Source organism: Aquarana catesbeiana, linkage group LG03 (genome assembly GCF_042186555.1).
Source record: "Aquarana catesbeiana isolate 2022-GZ linkage group LG03, ASM4218655v1, whole genome shotgun sequence".
NCBI lineage: Eukaryota > Metazoa > Chordata > Amphibia > Anura > Ranidae > Aquarana > Aquarana catesbeiana.
The window spans coordinates 237,463,483-237,487,613 of record NC_133326.1 but is presented as its reverse complement, the minus strand read 5'-3'; the positions used below and the strand labels follow the sequence as shown (position 1 = coordinate 237,487,613).

Here is a 24,131-nt window from a genome sequence, read left to right as displayed (position 1 = left end):
TAGACTTTAACAGTGTGTTCGCACAAATTATTTGCCTGTTCGTGTGCTCTGCCGCGAACCGAACCGGAGGGTGTTCGGCTCATCCCTACTAGTGACTTACTGTGTTCATACAAAAAAGGAAGGGCCTGGTAAATTACATATTTACCACCCCCTCCCCTCGCTCTCCTTTCTTAAGCTTCCTGTTCATTCGCAAACTGAAGCCCAGTAAACACAGTTTACTGTGCTTCAATTATGAATGAACGCAGCGAGTGATCAGTACCAATCACTTACAGTGTTCATTCAGAAAAGGAATGGGCCGGTAAATGACATATTTACTGCTCCCTTCCTCCGTTCTCCTTCTTGAAGATCCCTTGCAGCAGCTGGTGGGAAAAGAGAGGAAGTGAGGAGAAGCTGGCAGCGCTGTGGGGAGCAGGAGAGCACACAGGGGACCGGGCAGCAGCAGGAAGGGGACAGGAGAGGCACCAGGGGAGGAATTTACTGCAACTGATCAGCTGAATGCTAGCGGGAGGGAGAAGGGAAGGAGCAGGTTTTCAGCTGCTGCTGAAGGAAAGGGTATCGATTCAAGTAAATGCCAACCCTATTCCTGTCTAGGTTCTGGGGGTCAGCAAGGAAGGGACACAATCTACCTGTCATCTGCCAAATATCAATCAGTAGATTGCGATCAATAGGTCGCCAACCCCTGATTTACATCTTTTTACAATCTGACTGAACTCATGATTAGATAATAATGATGGGTATTAGAGCAAACACCTTTAAAAACCACTTGCCGACTGGGCCATAGCCGAAAGACGGCTACAGCGCGGTCGGCTTATTCTGGGTGGACGTCCGTGGGACGTCATTCCAGAATGTTGCTCCCGCGCGCCCCCTGGGGTGCGCACCCGGGAACATCCGTGACCGCCGGGTCCCGAGGACCCGGCGCATCAAGGATCACAGTAAATAGCCGCTGATCGCGGCCGTTTACCACATGATCGTTCCGTCAAATGACGGAGCGATCACTTGTAAACAAACCGGTGTCACGTCATGAAGCCGGGTCCTCCCTCCCCTCTCTGTACCGATGGGTACAATGCGAGGAGAGAGGGGGAGAGGGGGAGAGATTGCAGCAGCGCTGTGGGCTGGATGTTTAGTGCCCAGAGTGCTGCTCAGTGTCAATAATCTGCAACACTGCAATACTCTGCCAATACTCTGCCAATACTCTGCAAAACTCTGCCAATACTCGCCAATACTCTGCCAATACTCGCCAATACTCTGCAACAAATTTGAACAGAAACAAAGAATTTTTTTTTTTTTTTTTTTTATCGAATTTTCAGTTTTTTTGATTTATAGCGCAAAAAATAAAAAACCCAGCGGTGATTAAATACCACCAAAAGAAAGCTCTATTTGTGTGAAGAAAAGGACAAAAATTTCATATGGGTACAGTGTTGCATGACTTAGTAATGTCATTCAAAGTGTGAGAGCACCGAAAGCTGAAAATTGGTCTGGTTAGGAAGGGGGTTTAAGTGCCCGGTGGTTAAATGATGCAGGGGATACGCATTTTCCATTATTACTTTTGCTGTTGCTGGCATTAAAAGAGAAGTATGGGTTTGGGGGTTATTGCAGTTTTATACTTACTTAGGTGGATGCTGCATCTGTCCCCCGGCATCTCTGCACTGAGAACCTAGCGATCGAACATCGCCGATGGCTCGTTTCTCTTGGCTCCCCAAGCAGAGAGATGCTGCCTGTCAATCAACAGCTCTCCTGATCTGCTCCTCCACACTCACTGGAGCGCTGAGCTGTGGAGGGGCAGCTCGCTGAGAGGCTGAGACTGCTATCAGTTCAGGCACCTGGCGGATCCAGACTCCCAGAGTCAGGATGACGTGGTGCCTGGACTGGCATTGGTGATGTCAGCAGAGAGCTGTTTGTTGGACTAGGATACATAAACCTCTTAGATAACGTAAAACTGAACTCTAGGCAGATATAAAAGACACAAATTAATGCAGATCTGTAATCATTACTACTTCAGTGAATGTGCCTTGAAAAAGTATTTATTCCACATTTTGTCATGTTACAACCAAAAACGTAAATGTATTTTATTAGGATTTTATGTGAAAGACCAACACAAAGTATCACATAATTGTGAAGTGGAAGGAAAATGATAAATGGTTTTCCAAATTTTTTTAGAAATAAATATGTAAAAAAATGTGGCATGGATTTGTATTTGTATTCAGCCTCTCAATGCTTTGTAGAACCACCTTTCACTGCCATTACAGCTGAAAGTCTTTTTGGCTACCAGCTTTCCGCATCTAGAGAGTGACATTTGTGCCCATTCTTCTTTGCAAAATAGCTCAAGCTCTGTCAGATTGGATGGAGAGCGTCTGTGAACAGCAATTTTCAAGTCTTGCCACAGATTCTCAATTGGATTTAGGTCTGCACTTTGACTGGGCTATTCTAACACATGAATATGTTTAGATCTAAACCATTCCATTGTAGCCCTGACTGTATGTTTTAAGGTTGTTGTCCATATGCAAAGTGAACCTCCGCCGCAGTCTCAAGTCTTTTGCAGACTCTAACAGGTTTTCTTCTAAGATTGCCCTGTATTTGGCTTCATCCATCTTCCCATCAACTCTGACAGAAAAGCATCCCCGCAACATGATGTTACCACCACCATGTTTCACGGTGTGGATGGTGTGTTCAGGGTGATGTGCCGTATTAGTTGTCCCTCACACATAGTGTTTGCTCAAATATATTTACGTTTTTGGTTGTAATATGACAAAATGTGAAAAATGTCAAGGGGTATGAATACTTTTTCAAGGCACTGTATTTTTAAATGCAAGCAGCACAAGGAGCTAATCAGTTCATGAGCTAACACAAAATAAGGGGGGGGGGGAAGCCAAGCGACAGAGATATAAGCTCATTACAGTGCTGCTACTGCTTTCACTGTTCAGTAACAGGTGGGGGAGGATCCAGAACTCCCTGGGCTCAAAATAAGTGGATGGAAGGATGCTGGCCATCAGACTGATGGCGCGTACACACGCCCAGACTTTCTGGCAGAAAAGGTCCGACTGAATCATTCCGTCGGACATTCTGATCGTGTGTGGGCTTCACCTGACTTTTTCTTTCTAAAATTCTGACGGACCTAGAAATAGAACATGTTTCAAATATTTTCCACGGAATCAGTTCCTATCGGGAAAACCGCTCGTCTGTATGCTATTCCGATGGACCAAAAATGACGCAAGGGCAGCTATTGGCTACTGGCTATTGAACTTCCTTTTTCTAGTCCCGTCCTACGTCATCGCATTCTAAACGATCGGACTTTGGTGTGATCGTGTGTAGGCAAGTCCGTTTCAGCGGAACTTCATCGGAACTCCGTCGGAAAGACCGTCGGAATCTATTCTGCCGGAAAGTCCAGTCGTGTGTACGCGACATGAGGACATCTAGCGGCAGAAATAAACTGTGGGGTAAATCTCTGGATTGAAGCTGAATATTGCAGCAAAGGCTGGGTTGGTTTGTTTTCTTGATCTAAGATATACGAACTATTCATTTTTGACCTTGTTATTTTTTATTTCATCATACATGGAAGTGCATGGAAAAAGAATTGAAAATGCATTAATTGTATGACAAAAGCAACACCAATGCAAAATAATTATTCACCCACTGATCTCTTGGGTACAAGTATTTTTCACTTTTTTTTTTTAAATTCATTTTCCACCTAAGACCCTTTAAAAACAAAGCATTTTGAATGAATGCATGGATATTCTATTTTATATTCATGGCTATAAGGTTGTTCCTGCTCCTGTTACAAACTAAAAAAAAAAAAAATCGTTCAAGCAAAGATAGGCTTGCAGCATTAAGCTTCAGATTGCATTTTCTGCTCTGTCATCTTCTCATGCAAGCATAATGACTCTATTGTCAAAGAAATACAATAGTACCAGTAAATTTGAATAGATCTAGATTTCAAAATAAGTCATATTTCTTCTATAATCTAATGCTAAATACCTAGGGCAATAAGAAATTCAAGAAAGCGCATATCCTATAATTTTTTTTCAGCTCAGTGGTATTTAGGTCCCTTAGATGAAATGCAATAGACCTGAGGCAAATCAGTTTCTTGCCAAAATATTTTCCGACATTTCAAAATGAACAAATATAAACATTATGACATCTAAAACATCTGTCTACAGTAGAGAGCGTGTCATTGACATCTGCCAAATATTTGTTAAAAATGCATATTTTTAAACATAAATCTTGGTACTCGACTTTAGAAAATAAAAGATCTTACTGTGTTATGGTGCTTTTTAAATTGGAAATTTTCTCCATTTAGCCCTTGTTCACATTGAATGCGGCTTTGAAATTGTGTGACTTCATCTAAAATCGCATAATTTCAAAGTCGCATGTCAGCGCGTCTTCAGGTGTGACTTTAAAGACATCGACAAAATTTGTGCAGAAACTGCTTTTTCAAATCGATGCGGCACCACAAAGTCGGCGTCGCATCGATTTGAACAGTGCCATTGCCACCAATAGGGTGTGACTTGTCATGTGATGTGACCTTTCAAATCATATGACAAGTCGCTCCAATGTGAACGAGGGCTCAGTTTGTTACATTCCACAGGTCAATGGCCATGTCAGTTTCTACCTGATGCCCCAGTTTACTCTCACTATTCAAAAACTGATTTCTTTATGAAAATTTCCAGCAATGAAACAGGAATGTGACCCCTAAACTGGGGCACAGTAAGTGTAAGGCATCACACACCTTAACCAACCCAATTCATGGAATTGCAGACCACACAAGCACCCCCTTAACCAAATAAAAAATGAAACCACCTGAAATAGAAAAATGAATTAAATAAAACAACAAAAGACAACCATCTTGGAAAATATTAAGCCATGAGCCATTATTGGGGTTAAAAGTTTAAACTTTCTAACCATAAACAAAAGGACTCAAGCTGAAGGTAACAGCCCATTAAAGTCTTTAACCTAGGTTGACCAGACATTCATGATTTACGGGGACAGTCCCCGGACCACATCTGTCCCCGGTTTTGTCCCCGGATTCAAGCATTCAGCAGTGTGACCATCCATCCTGCACAGCCAGAGATTGGTGGGCAAGTCGGGGACGTACGGCTCCAATGACAGTGATTGGAGCTGTCAAATCGCAGCTCTGATGTCGGGGATGGAGGGGACCGATATGCGGAGCTCTACCCCCTTTGTCACAATCCATGCAAACAGCCGGAGTTTACACATCGATGGGCAGGGAAGAAGGTGGCAGGATCAATTGTAACTACTGTTTGTGCACCGCCACCCACAGCAGTGTATAATAAACCTGATACAGGTTTATTATAGTTCAGGTTTATTATGGTGGTGCACTTACAGTAGTTACAATTGATCCCGCCCCTGTCACCTTCTTCCCCGCCCACCGATGTATAAACTCGGGCTCTTTGCAGAAGTTGCCTGACAAAGGGGCAGAGTTCCGCATATCGGCCCCTCCCATCCCCGACATCAGAGGTTAGACTTGACAGCTGCACTCACTGTCACTCTCATTGCGGCCGTACGTCCCCAGCTTGCCCATCAATCCCTGGCTGTGCGGGATGGATGGTCACACTGCTGCATGTCCATGGCTGCACTCATTTAATATCCATCTTATGCCGCCATTCTTGCCTCGGCTCCTGTATGCTGCTAATCAAGATTTTGGAAGATACAGTGAGTGTGCTATGTTTAATTGGTGTCTTTGCAGATTAACTAATTCCTGAACTTTGCACTCTGTACAATGCATTCCTGAACCTTGCACTCTGTACAACGCATTCCTGAACCTTGCACTCTGTACAATGCATTCCTGAACCTTGCACTCTGTACAACACATTCCTGAACCTTGCACTCTGTACAATGCATTCCTGAACCTTGCACTCTGTACAACGCATTCCTGAACTTTGCACTCTGTATGAAACGCATTTCTGAACTTTGCACACTGTACAATGCATTCCTGAACTTTGCACACTGTACAATGCATTCCTGAACCTTGTACTCTGTACAACGCTTTACTGAACTTGCACTCTGTACAACGCTTTACTGAACTTGCACTCTGTACAACGCATTCCTGAACTTTGCACTCTGTATGAAACGCATTCCTGAACCTGGGAGCTTAAAGTGGTTGTAAAGGCAAAAATGTTTTTACCTTAATGTATTCTCTGCATTAAGGTAAAAAAACTTCTCTATGCAACTCCCTTCTACTTACCTGAGCCAAATCTTCATCCAGCACTGTGTGCCAGAGTAGCGTCTCTCTTTCTCTCTCTCTCTGCTCTTTCCTCATAGGGCAGATTAATAGCAGTGGGAGCCATTGGCTCCTGCTGTTGTTTATCAAATCCTGTGATGAGGGAGCAGAGCGATGGGGCTGAGCCTCATTGTGTATGTCAATGGATGCAAACAGCATGGCTCGAGATCGAGCCTGCCGGTGTGCCACAGTAGGAAGCAAATTCCTGTGGTGGCACATGGAAAAGAGGAGGAGCCAGGAGCACTGGCAGGGGACCATTTTTTAAATGTCTAGGTTTACAATCAGTTTAAAAGAAAGCACAAAGAACCCTCTCTTGTGTAAACTACCAGTCCCATTAATCCATCATATAATGGCAAAGAACAAAGGAGGAAATGATTAAAGTCCAGTCTATGTGACAACTGTGGCTGCCCCCACAAATACAATGAGCAAAAAGCATATACATGAAGGGACAGGAAGTGTGTTATTGTTGTATGTGTGGCAGGTGAAAACAGAGAAGGAGGCGCCCAAGGCTTTTTCACATTGGCAACCATGCTTACCACCTCTGAAAAGTGATCCTCACCTCCTGGATGCCTCATTTTTTTTAAATCCACTTGAATGTGCTGCCCTATGTGCAACAGACATGCCAAAGAAGCTCCTGCATATTTTTGGGTGTGAAGCTTTGTGAGTTTTTTCAGTGTGTGTTTTGTGGCATTTGTAGTGTGGCAAAATGCTTGTCTGATAACTGCATAACTGGGACCCTAAGCGTGTTGCATGTTTTGCCGCGATTTTAGCTAATCCGGAATCGTGCGCACAATCATGTGACTCTGCTTGCAATTCTGCATTGCTCAGATATGAATGGGGCTTCTGGAATCCAGGTATTTTTGTGTGAATATTTATTATTTAATAACTTTAGATTAAACTAACACAGTACAACACAATGCTGCTAGTTTTGATTATTAAAACGAAACATTCTCCTAGTAGATATGGACAGAAAAAATACTGAAATTTATAGTTGTAAACATAGGAGAGTGAAAGAAATGGTAGCAATTCTGCTAGGGAGTTGTAAGAGGTAAGAGCCGACAATAAGTAATAGCCACCATCTTCCCAGCGTAATGAGAAATAAAGTCACAAATGTTCAGTCAGATGGTACATTTTAGACTGACTCAGAAAATTTCTTGGAATCGTCATGCATCACAACGCATATAAACAGCAAATGAATTTCACATCTTTTTTTGTATCATTTTAGCTGTGTGGCTGCTTTGTGCAGCTGCATTCAGAACAACAGATTCACACCATGAAGGTTGTCTTGGAGGTCACACTAAAATAAGATTTTTTTTTTTTTCCAGCAGTCTGTTTTATTTAAAGACTTTGTCTTCACAAAAACCTATTTCATTAAGATTTCTGTCTTTTCAATACTAAACCCTCTCACTAGCATAAAGCTACCTACAGACATCAAATTATGTCAGATTTGCAAGTATAAATTGACTGCCAGAATAAAGTGGTTCTAAGGGCTCAAGTTTTTTTTTTTACCTTCATGCATTCTATTCTGTGCAGCAGGTCCCCAGCCCCCCTAGAATACTTACCTGAGCCCCATGGCAACCCAGCAATGTGCACTCTCCCTCCTTATTGGCTCGGACAGCAGCGGGAGCCATTAGCTCCCACTGCTGTCAGTCACAGCCAGCGAGCCAATGAAGAGAGAGAGGGAGTGGGGCCGAGCCACTGCTCTGTGTGTGAATGGACATGCAGAGCAGAGGCTCAGGAGCGAGCCTGCTTGGGTGCCCCCATTGCAAGCTGCTTGCTCTGGGGGCACTCAGCAGGAGGAAGGGGCCAGGAGCACCTGCGGGGCTGCTATGTGCAAAACCAGTACACAGAGCAGGTAAGTATGACATGTTTGTTATTTTTTTTTTCAAATAAAAATTTCCTATACTATCACTTTAAGCCAGCCACATGGATGGAAATTGTGCCGGATCAGCAGGGACCAGCTTAATCGCTATCCATGTATGGGCAGGCTGGTTGTACAAAAGTTCTGTGCAATTCTTTGGTAAACTTGGAGAGGACTAGGAGCAAGCCTCTTACCCACTGACTATGGGCCATGGCATTTAAGGGAACACTACTCTTTGAGAGGTGTATGCCTGGGGGACCCTTGGAGTGGTCTTGATGATATCAGATTCACGTCTCCCAAAAACATACAGACTCTGGAAATCTAGGCCCAGGATCCCTGTTTAGGGTCTAGCTGCCCCATCACCAGCAATGACTGCTTTCCTTTATGAGACTCATAGCAGATGTTAATATAATCAGACTACTCTGGACATTATAAGAGCTTTGCCTCATAGCCTGTTGTAGACCTTTGCCATGAAGTCTGTAACTCCTGCAGATGTCCCGCATTTTGGGGGCGGCTCCCAATATCCTGGCTGTGGGGCTGATCATGGATGTTCCCCTGGCTCACAGCCGGGGATGATCAGTGCAGCAGGAGGAACAGCTGTATACCCCGATCTCCCTGTATAGCTGACAGACGCTTCTCCTCCTCTCCCTCCTGCAGCTGTCAGCTAAAAAGCTATACAGGGAGATCAGTGATCACAGCTGTCCCTCCTGCTGCACCGATCATCCCCGGCTGTTCTCTGTATCCTCCTCCTCCAGCCCCCCCTCGCCCCCCACAGCCGGCTTCCCATCTCACCTCTCCCACCAGCTGTGGAGATCTGTCAGGATGGAGAGCGGAGGAAGGGATCCCTCATTTACCGGCCACTTCCTTTTCTGAATTGGACACAGTGAGCGAGATTGCTGCTGTGTCCTGTGAAAACTGAGCAGAGTAACCTCTGTGGTTGATTCCGAGCATACGTGTTTGTACTTTCATAAAGAAAAAATTTGCGCTAATCAAATTGTGTAAGCAAGCAGCCAGCAAAGTTTGTTGATATCAAACATAAAATCCAATAATACATGTATTGCAGCGCTAAATTCAATAACTAAAAAACAGTCCAAGAAGGTCTGAAGAATGGGAGAAGTCCAATCACCAGATATAGTGCAGATGTGAAGGGGCACTCGTCACCACGTGGTAATGTAGTCTGCTTACCAGAAGGCTGTAAATAATAGGCATGTATAGATATTCCTCAATAACATCCAGCAAGTCCAGTTCCCTGGAACCCCTCGTCATCACAGACAGCAACCTCCGAATGGCTTCCTTCACAGATCAACAACTCCCAGTAATCACATCAGAGGTGGAAACATTTTAGGTGCTTCCAGCGCACCAAACTATAAAAGAATTAAGCGTGGGACTCCTCTCCAAACGACTTCCAAGTGACATTATCATGTGGTGACGAGTGCCCCTTCACATCTGCACTATATCTGGTGATTGGACTTCTCCCATTCTTCAGACCTTCTTGGACTGTTTTTTTAGTTATTGAATTTAGCGCCGCAATACATGTATTATTGTGTTTGTACTTTCGACTTTTGTGTGATGATTTCTGTACTGACCATCCGAAAATCAGACATTGTGTTCACATCCGACAAAAATTTTATAGCCTGCACATTCAGCTTTTGTCTGACGAAAAAGTCAAATCGGCTGTCGAAAGCACTGTACTAACGATCCAAAAATCCGCAGACAGCTCGTCTAAAGGCCCGTACACACGGTCAGAAAATCTGAAGATAAACTTTGTCCGATGAACGATCTGCCAATTTTCTGATCATTAGTATGCTGCTTTTGACAGCCGGTTAGGAATTTTTGGCAGACAAAAACTGGATGTGCAGGCTTGAAAATGTTTGTCTGATGTGACCACAACGTCCGATTTTTCTTTTCATTAGTACGGTTTTCTGACAAAAAAAAATCTGAAGAGCAAGGCTAGGCATGCTCAGAAATGAAAGAACACATACAAAACAATTCAACACATTACGTCACTTCTGGCGTTGAATTCTGTCGTCAGATAATTTTCTGATGGTGAGTACCCTCTTCACTTTCAATTTGAGACTAGCATCAAACAAAAAACTGATGAAAATTCGTCCAATAATCTGACCGTGTGTACAAGGCTTTATGAATTTTCTTCTTCGAAATTTACTAGCCTGCCATCCAACATTTGTTGGCCGAAAGTTGGACGATCAGATTTTAGGCCAACAGTCTGTCAACAGACAATCCCCTGCCAACAATCTGATCATGTGTACGAGGCTTTAGATTTTCTGTAGATTTTTGTCTTCAGATTTACCAAAACCATATAATATGAGGTTAAACCTTAAAGCCTCGTACACGCGATAGGATTTTCGGCAGGGAATTATGTGATGACAGACTGTTTGCCTAAAATCTGACCATTAGTACGCTCCTTCAGAAAATTGTTGTCCAACTTTCCGCCAACAAATGTTGGATGGCAGGCTAGTAAATTTCTGGCGGACAACGGTCTGTTGTCAGATTTTCGTATCATGTGTACACAAGTCCGTCACACAAAAGTCCAAGTACAAACATGCATGCTCAGAATCAAACACGACATTAGCAGAAGGTGCCCAAAGGGTGGCGCTCAAGAGCTGAAATTCCACATAGTATGTCACTACATTCGTGTTTGTTGGCAATTGTGTAAGTATGCTCCTTTTCGACATCTGATTTTCATTTTTCGTACGACAAAAGCTGGATGAGCAGCCTAGTAACTTTTTTGAGGAACAACAGCTCAACATCCGAAAGTACAAACACGCATGATCGGAATCAAGGAACAATCCGGAAGAGTTTGGTCTGGTAAACAGCCATTCGTAATCTAGAATTAACATTCGTGATGCGGCAATTGATGAAATGTCGAAATGCAGCGCACATTCTCATCTTCATGATAATATTATCCCTGAGTTTTTAAGATCAAAGATATGTTGGTGTCCCTTGTTAATTTTCCTTTGTGTTGTTTTTAATGTAACTGCCTACTCCCAAACTGTCATTTGAAGAAAAACACATAGCCAAGTATAGCCAATTTTTTTATTGTGCAGAAAAAAAAACAGAAATTAAAGTAGAGATGCTATCTGCCATCCAAAAAAAAATAACAACAAAAAAGTGCATTCCATGCAGAAAAAAACAAAGAAAATATAACAAAACAAAACATTACCAAAAAAATACACAAAATAATAGAAATTAGAAAAGGGGGTAGGGTTGATAATCCCCAGACCAGCGTGGTTGTTGGGGTTCATGTGGCTGGTATTGTCACTGACCGGCATGCTGCTGTGGTGGCTGTGGTGGGTGGAGTGGCTGTGGAGGTGGGGCCACAAAATCAGAAATGTGGGTGCTTTCTGAAATTTCACCCCTCACCCCCTTGTTGAGGAGCTGCAGGATCATTCTCCTGGAGCTCCTACAGAAAAGGCATATGGCATAATTGTTCACGATTGAGCAACCAATTTTTGGTTCAAGAACTCCTCTTCCTCCTGTTCCTGGAAAGGACTTGGTTCAAAGCAATGACTCCTAGCCCAATAATAGCACGTTTTCTCCTCTTATTTCGTAACATGGCTGGTTGATGAACGATCGATCAGGAACTATCTGAAAATCGTGAATCAACGCTCACCAAACTTCTACTAACACTAAATTAGCATTGTCACTACATTCTTGTTTGCCGAACGACAATTTGCGGTTAGTTAGTATGCTAGTCAAAATCCTGCACACGCGCTTTTGACAAAAATCAGACGCTCGGTCGTATGACAATTGAACTGTGTGTACGAGGCTTTAAGGTAATATGATCAGGAGAGGAATGTAATCCTGTGGGGTATAAAGTATGTGTCTGAGTTTTAATAAATTAAGAAATTAAGTAATTCCTTTGGATTTTACCTCACATCTTGTCTGTGTACGAAGCTTGGGGTTAAAAAGGCTGGTTTTAGCTCCCGGTCTGCTCAGAACAGTTTGGAGGGCAGGAGGTGCTGGTTGGTGGAAAGAAGGACCTAGTCATCTAGTCGGGTTGCCCAATCGGTTCTGTCACATTTAGTGGCAAGCGGTGGAATGCATCCTGCAGTCTAGGACATCCAAACCTCTACCGGGATCCAAGGTCTGGATAGCAGAAGAGAGGTACAGATACCAGCCCCATAGAAGAGGAATTCAGGAGGAGGTTGGGAGAGATGCGGATACAGCACAGAGGACTAGTGTCAGTGCAGGTCCTGCTGGGATGGTATGGTTCTGTCCGCTGGGAACTCTGGAAGGAAATACTAGCCGGTGAGCAGCACCACCAGGGAAAAATTCTCCCCTCCATCCAGGAAAGGTACTCGTCGCAATACGAAGTGCAAATGTTGTTATTGGGGAAACAACCACACAAGGAGTGGACAGCTGAGTTAAGTTGGCTGGTCCAGGTGGAGATGAGGTTGAACGAGAGCTACAGAGCCCTCCTCTGGTATGTAGCCTAAGTGTGCCCATGGACAGCGGATGACAGCCCAACGGAAGGCTCTGGCTGCGACGGCCTGGGGCTGTTGTTCTGGAAGTCATCCAAGGACTCTCACTTTGGGAAAGATCTGGAGTGGCGTTTACAAGAAATCCTAGAGTACAGGGACCGGATGCTGAATGTTGGAGTTTCTAGCCGTTCAGGAATGGGAGCAGGAGATCGCCTGCAGACGGCTGCTAGACTCTGCTCAACAGCAGGTCTGTGCTCCCTTTGCCTGGGACTATCAGGAGGTACCAGCCAACAGCTCTGAAATCCTGTCTGGCAATGGGGCAGAGTGACAGTGTGCTTTGCCCACCTCCACACACAGCTATGGAAGCGGAGCTCTTATGGCGGATGCAGCAAGTGTTGACTGACCTTAACAAACCCGTTTCTGCACAGGATGAGCTTGGATGGAGGATGCATCTGTCCAGCAGCCAGGTAAAGCCACAGATCACAGAAAGCATGGATTTAATTGACTTTTCATCAGAGGATGTTATGGATTATGAGTCACCTGCCAATGCTGGCACTGGGCCCAAGTGCCGCCAGCCTGGGCCCTGGATGTCCAGCAATTCCAGTGACTGGGGATTTAATAGAATTTTCTGCTGAGGAAGAACAACCTGGTAAGCCTCCAGCAGAAGAGCTGGTATCAGGTCCAGACATCACTGAGCTCTGCCCAACACCAACAGCAGCTTTGGCCTTCCTGAGAGAAGAGGCAGCTGGCTCCCACACCACTGACAGGGACGTGGGATTTACTGTCAGCAGCAAACTTCTCCAGCTGAAGCGCTGGCAACCAGGCAGAGGGTCCAAGACCTCTGCCCCACACCCGTGACAGTTCTGGAGCCCCAGGGTGAGAAGATGGCAGTCACTCCCAAGCAAGGATCCATGCACCTGGGAGACAGTACCAGAGAAATGTTGTCCCAGCAGCCAGGTGAGAGTATGGGAGATGGAGCAGCCGGCTCATCTCCCCAGCAGCAGATCTACAGTCTGGGAGTGGAGGCAGCTGGCCTCCCTCCCCAATAGTTAGCTGGAGCGGAAGATGTGGGGTCCCCAGCAGAGGTGCTGGCATCAGGGCAGAGTGCTTCCAACCTCTGCCCAGCACCAGCAACAAGTTCCAGGGAGTCGGGGCAGTCGGCCCCTCTCCCCAGCAACAAGCTGATGTAGTGAAGCTCCTACTCCCCAGCTGAATCACTAGCAGCAGGGCAGAGCACCGCTGGCCTCTGCCTAGCACCTACAGTGTCTCCGCAGCTGCAGGGAGCTGGGGCAATCGGCCCCTCTCCCCAGCAGCAGACCAAGCCAAACGGTAAAGACCACCCTGCTGAAGTGCTGGCAGCCGGACAGAGGGATTATGGCCTTTGTAACACATCTACCGATGGCAGCCCTTACCTGCGGCCAAGAATGGAATTCAGGTTTACCACATATGTGGGTTCACTCTGCCCGACTAACGCAGTTCCAGACCAGGTGGAGGTCTGGGACCTTGTTAGTTCACTTTTGATGGGGGATAAATGTGACAGCCCCAACCAGGACAGGGGCTTTTGAAGAGAACTAGGAGCAAGCCTCTTACCCACTGACTATGGGCCCTGGCATTTAAGGGAACACTACTCTTTGGGAGGTGTATGCCTGGGGGACCCTTGGAGGGGTCATGTTGATGATATCAAGTTCCTGTCTCCCCGAAACATACAGACTCTGGAAATGTAGGCCTGGATTCCTGTTTAGAGCCTAGCTGCCCCATCACCAGCAATGACTGCTTTACATTGTGAGACTCATAGCAGATGTTAATATAATTAGACTACTGGGACATTGTAAGTGCTTTGCCTCATAGCCTGTTGTAGATCGTTGCCATGAAGTCTGTGACTCCTGATTAATCAAAGCTTTGTTTAGATGTGGATTCCATGGTTTAATTGGGTCACATATTGTTTGTCTGTCTGCTAGTATTCTGTGCACTCCACCTAGGCTAGTTTAAGTGACCGGTTAATTAGCTCAAGTTAATTCTATCACTGTAAGTTATTAGTTGCTAGAAGGGAAGTAGCATAGTTTATGTTGGCTGTTGTTTAGCTATGGTGATTCTATTCCTGTGTGGAGTTTGTATTGTTAGGGTAATATGATCAGAAGGGCAAGCACCTAGTTGAGGTGCCCAAAACGGTTCCGTCACACCCATTTAATGCGGTAGGAGGCTGTCGACTCCTGCAGCTAATTGTGGTCAGAGCCAATCGCTTGCCACGATTAGCTGAGGGAGCTGGCAGCCTTCCATAGCTATCAGTTAGGGTTGCCTCTCACAGCTAATCGCTGGAAATCCCCACTGGGGATTCTCTATGTAAACGCTGTTGGGCACGTTTGCAAGTTTGAATGTAGCCATTAATAACATGATTTATTTCTAGGTTGGAGTTTACTGAATTTTAAACAAGCTTCGCCAAACCCCTTGGAAAATTGAACCCATGTACATTCACCCATCACTGGGTGGTAGGAGGACCTTCCTGATGACAGCTATCATCTGGCTGAGAAAATGTGACCAGACTGATCTATTCTTCCCTTGAGAGAGGTCACTAGGCCCGTCTACAAGTTCTAAGAGCCAATAGACATATGACCACCCCATGATCCAAATGCAGCTGATTGGATCAGGTGATAATCATCTTATGTCTATAGACATTTTTACACCATTGTGCCTGTATGTTCATGCTCTTGACAATGTTAACTTTGCCCATCTCCCTTCTCTTTGATCTTTGAAGCAATTGAGCATTATATGAACCTGTAAAGAACAGATCTATTGAGCATCCATAAAGAACCAAACATTATTGTTACCAAGACGTGAACAAGGATATTGTGTACAGAAAACAATAGTTTAAACAATGTACATTACAATAATATGCTTGAAATGTATGGGTGTGTATTTTTCCAGAAATGTCACAATTGTTAACTAGCAATCTTTTAGCTATAATAAGGGATTTTAGATTAAAATTCAATGGTGTTATTCTGCAGGTTTTTATTATACTGAACAAAGCCATAAAGTATTTTCCCCAATAAATATGCCTTAAAACATCCTTCTCCATAACATCTAGGTTTTCAGCTTTGCTTGTTAGTATTCTTTTTAAGAACAGTGTGTCCCCTGGTGCTTTAACTCACTCTTTAACACTGAAGTGATTCTGACTGCATGTGGTGCTTAGCAACTGAGCCACAAATATCATGCAGACTTACTGGATATTATTTATCATCATTTCTTCTGTTAACTGTGTACCAAGGGGCAGTGGATACATCTGCTAATCCAGTCAACTTTAATGTTTTAAACATCTACAGTATACATTGAGTGCTTAGCATGAGAGTTTTTTCAGCTATAAATTCAGGAAATCTGATACAACCTTTAAAGTGACACTAAACGATATCCTTGTTCTCCAAAAATGATCAATACACTTCCCCTACTTAATGGACCTGTAATCTATTTTTTAACAAATAGTTTCTTACTGTGTTTTTCTGCCTCCTTGTAAAGTTCTCTGTGAGCTTCGAAACTTCTCATATTCCCCTCACTTCCTTTTGTTTGGAATAATCATAGTGAGCCTGGTCTTTTGGAATCACTTTTTGAATTTTGAATCATTTTGGGGGCACGCCTGGTTTATTGGGAAGGGGGTTGGTAGACTCCTTGTTAAGGTCTAGGTGGTCTTTTGAAAAATCCAGTCTTTATAACCAGAGGAGGCACAGTGGAAAAGGGGGATTCTTTGCGTTTTGTCCCTTTAGTCACTTGATTTCAGAGAACAAGTTGGCACCTCTAATAATGTCTTTATTTAATAGGGTGTAATATGGTGCTAAGGACAGTTATCACCGGAGTAGGTGATCTTTTTATTTGGGCACGATAAGATCTCCATTGTTTTGTTTATGGTCCCACTGACCTAAATTTGGCCTTTGCGGCTTTCGTTATTTGTCCCCTTGCTCTGCAAAAATACTGTGGGGTAGAATCATCAGTGGAGACTCCTGTTTAGGACCAATTAACTCATTTGTGATCACCAACCTCCTTGTATATTGTTGGAGCCTTTTTATGACCCCCCACCCCCATAAGTAGCACACACAGTCTTTGTTATACATTTTATTCAATTCCTAATAAAGGCTAAATTTGATTTCAGTGGCCTTCGGTGTGTAGACAAATGCACCCTTGTCATGTTGTAGTACAAAATGAACATTATATGTTGGTTGCAGTCATGTGCATTGCTGAACAAACGTAGCCACCCTCGATGAGCAGAAAATATAACAATTTGGAGGAGGCTGAGAGCAATAGACAAAACTCTTTTCAGTTAAAGTGTTACTAAATCCACAACAGTAAAATAAGTCTGTATATGTAGTAAAGCATGCTTGTTATAATCACTATGGAACCTAAGGGGTTAATCCTCTGCATTGTGTAAAAAAGGTTGTTTGATCCTGTCTACTCTGATCCTCCTCTCCTTCCACTGTCCCTTGATAATTTCCCTGATAAAACAGAGCCTATGGAGTCCGGCTGCACATGCTCAGTTTGGTGTGTATTGCTAGAGAGGTTTTTTTCTTTCTTGGGAGAGTGCATGTGATCAGCACAGGACCAGACAGAGAGTTAGGGGCATTGTAGTCTCATAGGACAGTCAGAAAACTCCCCCTACAAGCTTTAACCAATGCTTGGCTGGACACTGATAGAAGTTACAAGACTGCTCTAACTGCTGAAGACAAAAAGTATTTCCCAGTTTATATTTACTAAAACTATTGCAATTCTATGTTCTGTGTACTATGGGAGACCTGGGTTTAGTAACACTTTAAGAATATGTACTTGAATAGAATTTTTTTTATTATACCAGAGTTTAGTGTCACTTTAATGTGATTTGTATTGAGTATGACAATGCCATTATCAGAACTATTATTCTCTAAAACTACCTACCAATAATCATAGGGGTGTGCAGCCCATTACATTAGGGTGTAAACCCAAAAGCTAAAACACACAGGCCTTTCTCTACAGCCTCAGCTGCACGGGGCAGTGAATGAATGAGAAGTGCTCTATGCTGCGTGGCTTTATGTTCATTCACAAACTGAAGCATAGTAAACATAGTTTACTATGCTTCCGTTATGAATGAACACAGTGAGTGTGTATATTCACTGTGTTCATTTAGAAAATGCAGGGGCCGGAAATGACATATTTACTAGCCCTGTCCCCTGCTCTCCATCATGAAACATCACTCGTAGCAGCTGGGGGAGAGGAGAGGTGGTAAGCCAGCAGCATTGCGGGGGGGAGGGGTCAACACAGGGGGGAAGTCTGGGCAGTAGGGGGAATCAGCACCACGTAGTGAATAGGATAGGCACACCTGGCACCCCCCTTACACACGCCTACGCCTATAATATTATCACCCTCTAATCACAGGTTTTTGAAAATTAAGTGTAACAATAGATTAAAAGTACATACAGAAAAACACAATTAAAACATATCCAACAACAAAAAACAAAAATGTAATGTTTTTGTAGCTTATCAGCTCTTACAGTGGATGTGATGATTTTCAGGCTTTTTCAAATTAGTTTTAACTTGTCCTATGGTGAAAATTCTCATTCACTGCACTGTATTTGTGGGGGAGCAACATTTTCAAACTAAGTTTTGCTCCCAGTTTAGACTATAAACACCCCCCCCTCCATCTCCATGACCTAGGGGGAGAATTTTTCTGTAGCTCACAGAATATGGCTAGGAAGGCTGATAACAGAATTTGAGTTTACATTTTAGTGCATGGGAAGTTATAGAAACACTGAAATGGTAAAGAGTTCTGGGCTTAGATATACAGTACAAAACACAATAGGTAAGTGTAGGCTGCCGTTTCTGACCTGTCTTTGGAATTGCTAATTGCCTGGCCCCCATGCTAATCCAAGGGCTTCAATACATCTTGCGTCACTGACTTGTAACAAATATTCAGCCTATTGGCCACTAGATGGAGCTGATGATCATAGTAAATAAGTAGTTATTGCCTATGATCAAAAGTAAGAAAGGAGGGCCACGGATACCTACAGATATAAGCTAGCACCACATCCCAAAGTAAGGCACAAAAATTACCTGTCTGATAAGGACAGCAATATGCATAAGGCTGACTTCCCACTGGTGTGATGTTAGACATTGCATGTGATTCAGATCGCACTGCTGTGCAGATTACATGCGATAACTGTGCGATCCGAATTCAGCCATACAGATTGTATGGCTGAATTTGAATCGCATTCGCACCAAAATGGTGCAGGACCCTTTTTTGGTCTGCACTGGAATCGGATCGCATGGGTATTCACACCTATGCGATCTGATTCTTGTACCATTTGACAGTTCACACTGCAATATGCGAACCGATGTAGGGGTGTCATTAACTTTTTATTGGCAACCGCAGCGGTTCGCATAGGGCAGTGTGAACTGCCTGCGAGTCCTATATGATGCGGGAACCGGCACTAGAATCGCGCTGGTTCCCGCATCGTGCTAGTGTGAACCGAGACTAAAGGGTGCACTACCCCTTAAAACAGTACACATATACATTTATAAGATCCAAAATGTTATTTATGTCAAATCATAGCAATAAAAAAACTGGTTGATTATATTTAAAAGCCATATAAACAAGAAAAGCCTTTAAAAACAACACACACCATGAACACAAGTCTGAACAATGCCCCTTATATGTTAGGCCCCATCCACAGTGAGCATATTAAATAGTTTACATTTCTCCAGGAGGGGCTATACAACTACCACCCACTGGATATTCTTATCAGTCCACTTAATTGTATAGCATAAAAAATTGAAAATGCACTTGTAGCCTGCGGAGGGGCAAGTCCACAGTCCGCAAGTGCATTTTCTACTTATACGATAAAGTGGACTAGTATGAGTATCCAGTGGGTGGTATTTATATAGCCCATTTCAAAGAAGTGTAAAAAAAATTCATATGTTTACTGTGGATGGGGCCTAACATAAAAGGGGTTTTGTTCAGACTTATGTTTATGGGGTGTGTTGTTTTAAAAGACTTTTCTTGTTTATATGGCTTTTAAATATAATCAACCAGTTTTTTCGCTGCTATGATTTAACATAAATAACATATTGAATCTTGTTCTATGTATGTGTGTACTTTTTTGAGCAGTGGTGCAGTATGTCCCTTTATTTGTATTGCTGTCCTTGTTAGACAGTTATTGTTTGTTTTTATTTCCTATGACCATCAGCTCCATCTAGAGGTCATAATGTGGTATTTTCCTGATTCACACTATTCTTATGAATGGAGAAGAAGGAGAGAAGATAACCTAGTAACATTTGATTTTGCCTTGCAAAGGAAAAATGTACATGCAAGATGAATAACTCTGCAAATGTTTTTTAAATACATATTGCGGGATATGATGCATCATTTCTGTGATTGTGGTGATTTTCCTGTGAGCACATTGATACCTAATCTCAGTGATTGTGGTGGTTCATCTGTAAGTAGGCTAAAAATCGTCACACACAGGGACATAAATCAAGTCTCTTAAGTCACATGTGAAAGGAATGCATCATGTACTACAGTGTATTGACTGTAATGAAGTGACTCCTGCCATGACATGTTACCTGGACACTCTTGTTGTTGATATTTCTGCCCCAGAGATGCAACAGGAAGTGGGAACACATCTCCCCAAAGCGACGTCAATTTACACAGCGCTTTACATATACTATACATTCACATCAGTCTCTGCCCTCAAGGAGCTTACAATCTAAGGTCCCTAACTCACATTCATATACTAGGGACAATTTAGACAGGAGCTAATTAACCTACCAGCATGTCTTTGAGTGTGGGAGGAAACCGGAGTACCTGGAGGAAACCCACAGAGGCACAGGGAGAACATGCAAACTCTAGGGAGGTAGTGCTGTGATTGGGATGCGAACCAATGACCCTAGTGCTGTTAGGCAGAAGTGCTAACCACTTAGCAACTGTACTGCCCTGTTCTCTTAATATACAATTATCACTGGAACCGGTGTCCCCATTGATTTGGTGAAAACTCTTAAAACATTTCCAATGACTTTCTGTTTTGGTAACAATGGATTAGCAAGTGCTCAAGCACTTCTATCTTCTGGGACACCTTACCAGAAAATGAAGGCTTATATGCGCTTCTCATTGGTTAGCACAGTCATGTGGCTGTACTGACCAATAGGCGCTTGACATTCTGAGATTTATGATGGATACTCACTCTGGGGCATTGTATTACTGTGTACAGTGTATGGACAGCTACACCAGCAGCATGGAGAATCATGGCCACTATTTGCAGCAGGGTCCTGATGGGTGGCCATGATATTTGAATTTAGTTCACCTTTTTTGTGAAAAGGTGAATTTACTCTTTAACATAGCCTTCAATACTACCAGCATAAGCATACACCAATTTTACAGAGGCAAGTCTCGTGAATAATGTTGTATCACACTCACTACTAAATGGTAAATGGACATATTTATGCAAAAATATATTTTTGGAGATTCATATATTATGTGGTTAAAAAATACCTGTATCGTCTGCATTACTGTCTTGTTTCATTTGGTTATCTCTATATACAGTTCTCGTTTGTGATGATACAGGATATTCTGAGCCTTTGTTGAACTTTTGTTGTAATATTTTGTAACTCGGTGAGAAGTGTTGAAAATTCAAAACATATTCTTTTCTCAGCTAATTGTGAGACTTCAACTTTCCCCTAATGATACAAATTGTCTATTCAGTACTTTCTGCTATTATGCTTTTCTCAGCTAGTCCTTTCAAGCAGAATGTGCAGAGCAAGGCTATGCATATATTTGTCATTACAAAATAAAACTAAGAGCATGGACTGCTAGAAATGAGTGGACTTACAGCATATGTTTTCTTTTTTTTTTTTTCTATGTCTCTAGTTTTCTGTGGTCATTAAATGTACCACACACAGTGGTAAATCTTCCACGTGTTTGCCCTTCAGTGCAAAATTCCATTCCATCTAAAAGAACATCTTCTGCGCCTGGTAAGACCTGGCCTGCCATCTTTACCACTCAGTGTATTATTTAAAGTGTTAATTTGCCTTTGAATATGGTTTCACAGTGAAATGCAATATACTCACGCTAAAGTTTTCAGAAATACCCTTCCTTTCCTTTTTGTCTGTTCTTTCTATCTCAAATTTCTTTCAACTGGTCTCTTCTTCCCTGTAAAAAAATGCACAATTTTGTTTTTGTTTTTTTTCATTCCAAAGGTGTGTATACTATGTGACCACACTTACTTCACACAGTTTGCCTTCCCACATTTTATGGGTGCTACATGGCATTACCAAGACAATGAGTTTTGGGACCTTATGTCAAGTTTCTCACATTTTAGATTGTCCCATTTTAGATTGTCCCAATCTATAAGCACAGAAAGCTGTGAATGAAGCCTGCAAACAGTGTTTCGCAGGCTTCATTCACATACCCTGTAACAAAATTATTGTTAAAATATATCTTGATTGGTTCTTTACAAGCAGATCAAAGAAATGTCCTATTGATTTCAGTGTGACACAAAGCAGTGTTGTATGATTTATTGTTCCTCTCCAGATGTTAACTGAAAGACAGGAATTTGGTTAAGAGATCTGCAAAACAAGTCATAGAATTACCTTTTTGTCAATGCTAGCAAATATGTATAGTAAAAATAACCTTTTTGGAACTGCACTAAATGACTTATATATTGTTTTGTAACCCAGCGATTCTTAGGAGTAAAATCACAGAGTCAATTCGTCAGGACCAATTTAAAGCGTCTTTCAATTGTGGTGCTGTGACCAGCTATGCCAAAACACCTGAATTGGAAAGCAGAAGAAAACATGCAAGAGCTACGTCTGCATACTGTTTAGGATTGAGAGGTATCTCAGCCATAGACTAGTTTTAGCTTTAGTAGTTACCCCCTTGTCAAAAAATCATACAGTAGTTCAAAACGGTAAATTCACATTTTGACACCTTCCTTTTTTTTATTACAAACTTTTTTTGAAAAGATATTGTTAACAAACATGAATTATATGAAAGGGCATGAATTACATATGATATACATATATGTATAAATCATTGAAAAGTATAGACTTTCATACAGGTGTTATAGACATTTTGACACCTTCCTGGCAAATCAGGCATTGTAGTGCATGGCAGGAACATAGTCCACTTGATGACTAATATCTGCTATGTGTCTTATTCTCAAGTGATTCTAGAAGTTCTCGATATCTAATATAAAATAGGAAATTTCACCCAATAATAATTATAAACCCTCGAATGGCAATTGGTGTGGATACAATAGGTGTTGGCACTTATCAAGTGAAACCAGTCTGCATAGATTGCTTTAATACTTTGCAGTGTTTACTGAATTAAACTTTCAGAGCTCCTTCACACCTGAATAGTTTACCTGAGTAGGGTACTGCATGATAATTGCCTAGGCTACTTGGCCTGTTTCACTCAATAGTTCAATTTAAATTTGTGCGGTTGTCCTGAATGCAGCAGTTTCATGGCACATTACATGCAGTAAAATGATAGGCACATTCATTGCATACAAACCATACTTTAAAAATCTTAGCTCTTAGGTGATGTGGGGTCCTATATGTTACATTAACCCCTTTGCACCTAAGGGTAAAACAAATCTAAATGCCTAAGCCCAATTTTGCAACTTTGACAGGTGTTGGTAAAACCATACAAATCATCACAACTGCTTTATGTATCCAGGTGGATTATACAGTGGGGCAAAAAAGTATTTAGTCAGCCACCAATTGTGCAAGTTCTCCCACTTAAAAAGATGAGAGAGGCCTGTAATTGTCATCATAGGTATACCTCAACTATGAGAGACAAAATGTGGAAACAAATCCAGACAATCACATTGTCGGATTTTTGAAAGCATTTATTTGCAAATTATGGTGGAAAATAAGTATTTGGTCACCTACAAACAAGCAAGATTTCTGGCTCTCAAAGACCTGTATCTTCTTCTTTAAGAGGCTCCTCTGTCCTCCACTCATTACCTGCATTAATGGCACCTGTTTGAACTTGTTATCAGTATAAAAGACACCTGTCCACAACCTCAAACAGTCACACTCCTAAGTCCACTATGGTGAAATCCAAAGAGCTGTCGAAGGACACCAGAAACAAAATTGTAGACCTGCACCAGGCTGGGAAGACTGAATCTGCAATAGGCAAGCAGCTTGGTGTGAAGAAATCAACTGTGGGAGCAATAATTAGAAAATGGAAGACATACAAGACCACTGATAATCTCCTTCGATCTGGGGCTCCACGCAAGATCTCACCCCGTGGGGTCAAAATGATCACAAGTACGGTGAGCAAAAATCCCAGAACCACACGGGGAGACCTAGTGAATGACCTGCAGAGAGCTGGGACCAACGTAACAAAGGCTACCATCAGTAACACACTACACCACCAGGGACTCAGATCCTGCAGTGCCAGATGTGTCCCCCTGCTTAAGCCAGTACATGTCTGGGCCCATCTGAGGTTTGCTAGAGAGCATTTGGATGATCCAGAAGAGGATTGGGAGAATGTCATATGGTCAGATGAAACCAAAGTAGAACTGTTTGGTAGAAATACAACTCGTCCTGTTTGGAGGAGAGAGAATGCCGAGTTGCAACCAAA

The 24,131-nt window shown here is 42.7% G+C and overlaps 1 protein-coding gene across 1 annotated transcript in view; it reads left to right on the top strand.

Annotated features, from left to right (window-relative positions):
- The window catches only part of LOC141134510 (uncharacterized), a 216,727-nt gene that overhangs the window by 73,906 nt on the left and 118,690 nt on the right, over positions 1-24,131 (top strand). The window contains exons 5-6 of the mRNA XM_073624024.1: positions 21,411-21,514; positions 22,220-22,375. Coding sequence (XP_073480125.1) covers positions 21,411-21,514; positions 22,220-22,375 — 260 coding nt within the window. The remainder of the gene's footprint in view (positions 1-21,410; positions 21,515-22,219; positions 22,376-24,131) is intronic.